Below are 9,079 nucleotides of genomic sequence, written 5' to 3' on the forward strand. Positions count from 1 at the left end.
GGGGCACCCGATGAAATTAACAGGCAGCAGGCTGAAAACAATCCAAAGGGAGCCTTCCCCCACACAGGGCACAGTCAACCTGTGGAACTCCTTGCCAGAGGCTGTTTAGCAGAAACCCAGTGGCGGTATAGGGATCGCTGCACCGGGGAGGGGGCAGGCACCAGGGGGCGGGGGCGGCTGCTGCGCCCCCGGGCTTGAGGCGGGCCCCATCACACGCCGCGTTTGCACTTTGGGCCAGGGGCTCTCCGCGCCCCCCCCCCGCCCCCGCCGCGAGCCAGCCTTGGCACAGCCGGGCTCGCGGACCAGCCTCTCTGCGAGGCGGCTTCGACGGGAGCCGGCAGCGGGGGCGGGGCCCGGGCGCGGGGCGGGGCCGGGGGGGCGGGGCCCGGGCGCGGGGCGGGAACGCGGGGGTCGCGCTCGGTTGTCCCCGCGGCGGTCGCCGGCCTCTCCGCAGCCCGGGAGCCGCGAGCGCAGCCGGTGAGTGGGGCCGGACGCCTGGGTCCCGTCCCCGGCGCGGGGGAGGGGCCGGACGCCTGGGTCCCGTCCCCGGCGCGGGGGAGGGGCCGGACGCCTGGGTCCCGTCCCCGGCGCGGGGGAGGGGCCGGACGCCTGGGTCCCGTCCCCGGCGCGGGGGAGGGGCCGGACGCCTGGGTCCCGTCCCCGGCGCGGGGCGGCCCCAGGGAGGCTTGTGTCGCAGAGCTCGGGAGAAGCGCCGGGGCCCGGGTGTCGGTTTTACCCTGGGGGGGGCTCCCGCCTGCGGCCCTGGGCAGCCCGGGTCTCCCCGCGACCCCGGGGGAAGCCGTGGCTACTTCTCGCAGGCTGCCCGCCCCCGGGGGAGGCCTGATTTCCCTCTCCAGGCGGCCTCTTCCCCAGCAGATCGTGGTCGCCCGTGGGTCTGATCAGTCTGTTCTTTACTGCGGTTGCAAGGGGTCGGCTGACTGGCCTGTAATGGCCAGGATCGCCTCTGGGGCCTCTTTTAAAAATTGGTGTGGCATTAGCGATACCCTCCAGCCACCTGGTGCAGGAGCTGATTTAAATGATGGGTTAGGGAGAGGACAGGTAGCCCCTCTGCAGTTTCACGTCTGAGTTCCTTCAGAATCCCATCTGGTCCTGGTGACTTTTTACTGTTCAGTTTGTCCACTGGTTCCCAGAGCCCCTCTAATCACACCTTTTTGAAATGGAAAATTTTGTAGCTAAAAGAAAAGGTCTGAATGCAGCCTTTGGGGGTGGGGTGGGGTTTTTTTTTTGACAAAAAATGTTTGATAAAGCTCTCTCCGTCAAGAGTTGAGGGTGCTGTAAATTGTAATAAAGCAACTAAGCATGCAGAGATGAAAACATTAAGACCACCTATTGTGTGTGAATTTTGTTTTCTTGTTTAAAGTTAAATAGCAAGAAAGAGAAATATTGATGGTCTGTAACCTATTTTAGAAAAAAAATTGGTTCTGGAAATGTATAAACCATGATTCATTGTGGAGTAAAGCAAAGCAGCTGAGTTACAACCCTTGAAGGGGGTTGAATTAAGGAAAAAGTCAAGTCATCAATATTTTAGTTAAGAATAATGCTGTGCTATGATTACATTTCCATTGTATTTGCAAATGTAGCTACTTCTTGTGCCAGCTTGTTTTTTTTTAACTCAAGTGACTGCCTTAAATTTCTTCCATCCATTTTCTATGAAAATATTATCTCTCAAACTCTGTGCACAGCTGAGGCGCAGAGCAATTCAGGACAAATGTAACTATCTATACTTGGAGCTAGGACATTTGTTTCATCTATATATGTCTGAATGCCAAAGACAGTGACCTATCTTAAGTGGCTCTCTGGGAGCAGCTTGAATAGCAAAATGTGTTTAACCGTGTAGTGGGAGTGCGAGCTTTGCAACCTTTGATTTTTAAACCACCATCTTTAAGATATTTGTACATTCTGGAATGATCTAGAAAGCCAAGGTTAATATTTTGATACTGGAGTAACCGTTAAAGACTGGAACTAGGAGTGACTTTTAGTTGATTTGTTGGAGAGAAATGAGTAAGCTGTAGGCTCCAAAGCAGTTGTCTGTGGACAGTTGGTCTGCAAACAGCTGGCAGGTCACATGGTGCTGGCTGTCCTCTAGTCTAGCTGATAAATGACAGGGAAAGATAGGAAACGCTTTCCTAACATTGTATTATTGGGGTGAAGTTGGAACAGGGCACACTCTCTTCTAAAATGGGATCCACACTGTGAGAAAACTTGAGAACCCCACTGGGTCAAATCTCTTCCAATCTGGCTTGAACCTTCATCCACAGTGTGGATGATACACATGAGAATGCTCAGATGGCTCTGATTATAATTTGTACTCTGAGCCTGCACTGTCTCTACCTCCCTGCCCCCCAGCTCCATTGAAGTAATGGGACGAATGACTAATAAGCGCTATGCCTAATAGTAAGGTAGTATAATAGATCTCTAGAGTCATGAAATATTAAACAACATTTACAGAAGCTGCACTGATATGAATGGGATCACACAGATTTGATATACTGGGATCACTGATCATTCATCAAACGGCCACTTGTCATCAGTCACTTGCTTTCCACTATTTGTTTGTTTTTTTTTTTTTTTTGCCATTGCTTATTATGTGGTCAACATTCTGCACAAGAGTGGGGGAAATGGCTGTGGGCTAAATAGGGCTTAAGTGGAGTCTTATGCTAGCTTTCTGATTTTAACCCCGAGAGAGCATTCATTCTCTTTAGTTGTAGATAAGTTAACCACAGAATCTTTTAAGGTAAATCCCTTTAACTAAAATAATTCAATGCATTGGTTGAAAGGCAGAGCTGTCAAAGGCTTCCCTCTCCATTCTAGTCTGCCTCTAGCTATTCATGATGCTTGAGTTGTACCTGACCAGAATAAATAATCAGTATACACACAGCTGCCTAAAAGAGGAACCTAGAAACTTCCAGGCTAATTCTGATAAGGAAAGTTAATTGTTTCTGAGGCACTTGGCATTTGAACTTACCATGTGATGCAGTTTTAGTGCTGCTATTCAGTATTTCTAATGTGCTCCTCACTTTAATATTACCTTTGCCTAAGCAGATTTCTGTATGTCTAATGACTTTCAAATACTACACAAAATCAGTGTAGCTTATTGGATGCCCTTTATTTATTTATTTGACATGTGGGCTTGTCTGAGCTAATTGCTTTCATACATTATTCACCCTGGTGTTACATAGCAGTGCTGTGATCAAGTGAAGCCTTTTACCATGGTACAGACAGGAATACGTAATCTATTTCTTTCCCTTTATGATCACCCAAAAGGGTAGCTTTTGCTTGATTTAATCAATTCCCAGGGTTTGGAAGGTTGCAGTTGACTGGCATCAGCTACGTAATGGAAATTTGAAAAAGAAAATCTCTTATGTCGGTGAGCGTGTACTGTCTTCTTCCTTTTTAAAATGTTTGTGCTGCTTCACACCTACTTTGGAGACAGGAAGATCTCTTTTCCCATTGTTTGCTGTGCAGTTTAAGTAGCCAGCTGTCCTTGATGCTCACTGTTACCACGAGTCTGAGTGCTGCTCCTCTCCAGCGTTGTTAATGGGGAATTGATCAGAAACCCTCCCCGCTCTTTCTCCCTGTTGTAATGCAGCTGTGTGTTGCACTTTGTGCTCAGGTTGAAGGTTCTTAACAGCAAATAAAAGCTGTGAAGGCTTGTCTTCTGGACCACTAATTCCTTTACCGTGGATAAAATGCATTCTAGTATATGGCAGTCAAGCTGGTGTTCTAAGGTTGTTCCCACCTTTTAGATCAGCATTCGTTTGCTACTGCGCTGCCCTGTGGTGCTCGCCGCTGCACTGTGTCACCGCGGGGCGCCGAGGTGATTCGTCCTGTTTAACTGGGTTGCGTTTCATAATATGCACGAGGTGCCTATGGCAGTGCTAGCATCTTGTCAGCCACTTTGGTCGGGGGGAGGGAGGGAGGGAGCAGTCTCTCTACGCCCAAGTCTGTGTTCCAAGCCCTTCTGTAGTTTGCACAGGGTGGCCCAAAGGCCTGGGTCCATCTACTTCCCCTTGCTGATTAGGGTAGTGCAGCCTAGCAGCCGGAGTCCATACAATGCACCCCCAGGGTAGTGCAGCCCAATGGCCAGAGTCAACCTAATTCCTCTCCCCTAGTGGGGTAATGCCACCTAGTGGCCAGAGTCCATATAACTCACTGTGTGGGGCCAGCTCCTCTCAAAGGAGGGTGGCCCAGGTAGGGGGACCCAGGCCCACCCATTCCACTGGGTCCCAACCCAGGGCCCTGCAAGGGGTGAGTTCTCCTCACCAGTGGTCCGGTGGGGATCCTCCCAAAACACGCCGGCCTGAACGGTCTCAGCACCGTTCCCCTTTAAGAACTCTCTGGGTCACTTCCTACCATATTCTCAGATTCTGGGGGTCTGGCCTTTGCGTCTCAGGGTGCAAGCCTCTTTTCTGCTGAAGAGAGCAACAAGCCTCCTTCCCCTCTGGTGATCCACCATGACTGAGCAGCTCTGCAGGCTTTTATACCTGACTTCCAGGTGGAGCATGCCTGGGCATGGCTTCCTCCGCTAGGAGGGAAGGATTAACCACCGCTGTACCAGTGTGGCGCCAATCCGCACCGTCACAGTGCTGAATTGGACTCTGAAGCTCTTTCATTCTGAGATGCAGTGCGTTCTGTGGCTATATCACAGTTCTCCACGTGCCTTGCTGACCTTTTGAGAGAGAGCCATTGTGCTCTGCTTTTGCGCCTATTTTGAGCAGAAAGCATTGAACGATTCCACATTCTTCTGAAGTGGGTGATATGGACCCCCTGTTTGCTAGGGAGTAAAGAGAAGAGCAGATTCTTTTTGGGTCTGAGTTGGAAGAGGTACAGAATAATGTAGGGTTTTGTCTCAGCCAGAGCTTTGTGATTTCATTTGCTGGGTGATCGTCAATTGGAGTGCAGTAAGGAGACTGAATACTGCAGCAGATCTTATTTGCTAACAACGGGGCTTGTAAAACATGTCTGTATGTATTTGTTTTTAAAAAGCTCTCATAAGTAGGATTATTTTTGTACCAAACTGCTTATAGATTAGAGTTTTTTTTTTTTTTTTTTAAGGCCAGAAGGGATCTCATGCAAATTCAAGGCACTAGGCTTTCACCCATCATTCCTGGAGTGGAGGCAGTCATTTCCCTGGCTGTGTGAGTGAACGCTGTTGAGGATATCTCTTAGAAAGTTATTGTTAAAACTTGTTTTCAAACCATTCTTGTTGGAGTATTGTTGAAAATGTATTCTGATTCATTTATAAAAATGCATTGAAAAGTAAAGTGCTTTGCAAGTTTCTATGGCAGCTGCGAAATCAGCTTGGGCTCTGATTTCACACTTTGTGGTTCACACTCTTGCAGCCAAGTTGCAGTCCCCTCTAATGAAGCATTAACTCCAGTGAGATTCTCACTGTTTTTTAAACACAGTGATGCCTCGTGGGTTTGTGTTTCTGTACAATTTTATGCAGAATGGCTGATTAATACCATTGAAATTATAATTATATATCTGTGTGTGTTTGTACCTATAGATATAGAAGATGACTACATATTTCACTTGGGCAAAAGAGACATGGTTTAACAAGTAGTCCCAGTTACATAAATCAGAAATTTTATTTACCCACCTATTGAGATGGACTTTCAGCCAGATAGGTGGGTAAATAAGTTTCTGATTTATGTAACTGGGACTACTTATTAAACCATGTCTCTTTTGCCCAAGTCAAATATGTGGTCGTCTTCTCCGTTTCAATCATCTTCAAAGACAGACTTATTGTTTAACAAAACAGGACTGCTTACGACAGCCTACAAAGTGATTACCAGTTGCTTCTAGAGACAGCAGTCTGTTGAGTAACAGTGAAGGATATGCTGGAAGGTTCAGATAGGGAAGTTCTCCTTTGTTAGATACCTGTACCAGTGTGGCTTTGTAGTTGAATGCAAGAGACCGGTTTATGGCACAAGTCTGTCTTTGATTAGAAATATTCTGCTCTGTTCTTGTAAGTACTTACAGTCTGCTACTTTTTGCTTTTTTCCCAACCTGCAGGGGGAAATAGGAGGTGAATTGTGTGTCCTCCTAGCAGCCTTCAATTAAACTCAGACTGCCATAGATCAAACAACAGAACAGATGGATAATGGAGACTGGGGATATATGGTAAGTGATCCAATATAAAGATGTGTGCATGCTGAAAAATAGAATTGGGCTTTCCAGATTTTTAGGTCGAATCTCTTGGCCTTGTGTATAGACCCAGAGTTTAATGTTGAGTGAAGAAAATGAATTTAGTAAAAATAATATAAGCAGATAGGTTTGTTTTTAATGTTTCATTTCATATTGTGTGTTGGGACAGTTCATGTTCTTAATCTTCAGCCACGTAGTAGTAATTATTGAACACAACAGCAAGAAGAGGGCTATATTGCTCCTAAAAAGATACAATTTGACACTGGGCTCGAAAGCCACCTTTCTGGTATACAAAGTTGAAAAAAATATGTTCTCCCTGCCTGCTCCTTTAATTACTTTGCTGTCATTTTATTTGGAAAAATATTCTTGCTTCTTAAACTTCATCTTTCATCACAAAACTAGACACACACCTCTTATTTTTCCTTCTCTCTTCTTTCTCTAAACATCCCGTTCCCTTCTGTCTGTCTGCCTATCTGGCTGGCCCTCTGCCCTCATTGTCAGAGTCAGTGCCCAGGATCGTGCCCTATCCTTTTTCTCCCCTTCCTTTTTCCGTGCGATCTGGCTGCTGTAGCTGCAGGCTAGCTCTACGGCTCTGGCCCCTCCTCTACACAGCAGTACTGTTTGCGTGATAGAGTTTTCTTTATGATGTCCCCTAGCTGCACCTTTGAATGGAAGCTCTTGGTCCTAGATCTAAAATTACATTACATCCTTTCATTTTTTCTGGAAAGAGGTTTTGTACCTGCTAAACTAGTTCCTTCTCGAGTAAAAGGGATATTGTGACGGCAAGGAGCCAGAGGTGGAATTCTGACTCGTACCTTCGGGAAATCACTTACGCTGTGCATCAGTCTCTTCATCTGTAAAAATGGAGAAAATATTTACTTTGCAGAAGATGAAATAGTTATGTGACAGTGAGCTCTGGGCTTTAGTTAATACTTGTAAAGCACTTTGAAAATATGCTTTCTAAGTTGCCGGGTGTGGATTATGGCTAGGTTTCTTGAATTTATTCCTGTATAACACCATTGGTAGGTTTCAAGCTGAACAATTGCAATTCTTTCTAGAGCCAGCAGCTTTCTCACAGCAACTGCCATGTGTTGGTGATAAGAAATCTCTTGTGGTAGTTTGATAAACTCTGGAATTTCTTTCTTTCTAGATGACTGATCCAGTCACAATAAATGTGGGTGGACACTTGTATACAACATCCCTCACCACTCTAACGAGATATCCCGATTCAATGCTTGGGGCCATGTTCGGGGGAGACTTCCCCACTGCCAGGGACTCTCAGGGCAATTACTTCATTGACCGAGATGGACCACTTTTCCGGTATGTTCTTAACTTTTTAAGGACTTCAGAGTTGACTTTGCCACTGGACTTCAAGGAATTTGACTTGCTTCGAAAAGAAGCAGATTTTTATCAAATTGAACCCCTAATCCAGTGTCTTAATGACCCCAAGCCTTTGTATCCTGTGGATACCTTTGAGGAAGTAGTGGAGCTGTCCAGCACACGGAAACTTTCCAAATACTCCAATCCAGTGGCAGTAATCATAACACAGTTAACCATCACAACTAAGGTCCATTCATTACTGGAAGGCATTTCAAACCACTTTACCAAGTGGAATAAGCACATGATGGACACAAGAGACTGCCAAGTTTCCTTTACTTTTGGGCCATGTGATTACCACCAGGAAGTTTCCCTCAGAGTCCATCTGATGGAGTACATTACAAAACAAGGTTTCTCTATCAGAAATACAAGAGTTCACCATATGAGCGAGCGGGCCAATGAAAATACAGTGGAGCACAACTGGACTTTCTGTAGACTGGCTCGGAAAACGGATGACTGATGTATGACTCCACAGATGTCATTTCAGTGGTTACACACAACTTCCTGGAACAGCATACCTGAGAAGAATCTGGTTTTGACTAAAGCAACAGCATGGGCTTTTTTATGAGACTATTAATAACCATTAAGGACTGGAGAAGTTACATGCTCTAGCAAATCCGTTTTTTGTCTTGTCCAGAAAAAGATATGCATGTGCCTGTTCACACCGTTAAGACACTTCTTTTTTTTTTTTAAAGAGGGGGTCTTAAATATCAGTATGGTAGGACATTTTATGTCAGCTTTTTCAACCTAAAGTGCTAACTTCACCTATTTAAATGGTCTCTAATCCATTTAATGCTAAAACACTCAGAGTAAAGAACAAACAGGATTTAAGATGCAGATGGGGGAAAGGCTAGCATCATGTAAACTAACCTAGTTTCTAAATCAATAAACAGTATTGTAATATTTTAGGAAAACAAATCCTACCCTTCTAAAGTACTTGTTAAGTATGGCTTTTTACAGTTATGACAACTGTTTTTCTATGCATATAAATCAAGCAACCAAATATCTGTAGCCATGAAAATGTGATTAGAAATATTTATACTGGATTCTGAATGCAAAATATCCCTGTGGTAGAATTCATACTTTTAATGCCTGGTGCAATATTATTCCCAAGTGTAATGCCTGCCAGCAAGAAGCTAATAAAAATGTCAAATATCGAAATAAAGCTTGTATTTTTTGTCTTCTCCTCTCCTTTTTTATTCTAGGAAAAAGGGGAGAGTAAGGTATATCAATACAGGAAAGTGAAACTGGACAGGCTACTACTTTCCATATTCTGGTGCATAGGAATATTAGCTCACTCTTAACATTCAATTTAGTGGACCTTGTATCATCATATTTCCATAGGGATAATTTCCAAATTGAAAATTAAGAGGAGAAGTTATACATTTTGACTAATGGGAAGTTGGAAATGACTAATGCTAGTTAAAGGATGCTAATCCAGGGTACATCTAGAGTCTGAATAACTATAACCTGGTGGGAAACATTATCCAGTTTCAAAATATTCATCAAATCAATTGCCAGCACGTCTCAG

General features: G+C 45.0%; 1 protein-coding gene across 3 annotated transcripts; it reads left to right on the forward strand.

Moving 5' to 3' along the window:
• Positions 1-385: 385 nt before the first annotated feature.
• On the forward strand, positions 386-8,713 carry KCTD6 (potassium channel tetramerization domain containing 6). Of its 3 annotated transcripts, none has more exons than XM_073350912.2 (4): positions 386-477; positions 5,077-5,159; positions 6,040-6,147; positions 7,322-8,713. In XM_073350912.2, the coding sequence occupies exons 3-4, from the start codon at positions 6,121-6,123 to the stop codon at positions 8,006-8,008; spliced, it is 714 nt and encodes a 237-aa protein (XP_073207013.1). In that variant the 5' UTR covers positions 386-477; positions 5,077-5,159; positions 6,040-6,120; the 3' UTR covers positions 8,009-8,713. The 3 variants fall into 3 exon arrangements, with proteins under 3 accessions (XP_073207013.1, XP_073207010.1, XP_073207012.1); XM_073350911.2 differs by lacking the exon at positions 386-477 and adding an exon at positions 549-3,388; XM_073350909.2 differs by lacking the exon at positions 5,077-5,159.
• The last annotated feature ends 366 nt before the right edge of the window (positions 8,714-9,079 follow it).

Source organism: Lepidochelys kempii, chromosome 7, assembly GCF_965140285.1.
Source record: "Lepidochelys kempii isolate rLepKem1 chromosome 7, rLepKem1.hap1, whole genome shotgun sequence".
Classification (NCBI taxonomy): Eukaryota; Metazoa; Chordata; order Testudines; family Cheloniidae; genus Lepidochelys; species Lepidochelys kempii.

Excerpts from the sequence above, each read along its gene's own strand:
- KCTD6 (XM_073350912.2), top strand. The coding sequence starts at position 6,121 with ATGGATAATGGAGACTGGGGATATATG. Across the intron at positions 6,148-7,321 it reads ATGGAGACTGGGGATATATG|ATGACTGATCCAGTCACAAT; the intron begins GTAAGTGATCCA and ends CTTTCTTTCTAG.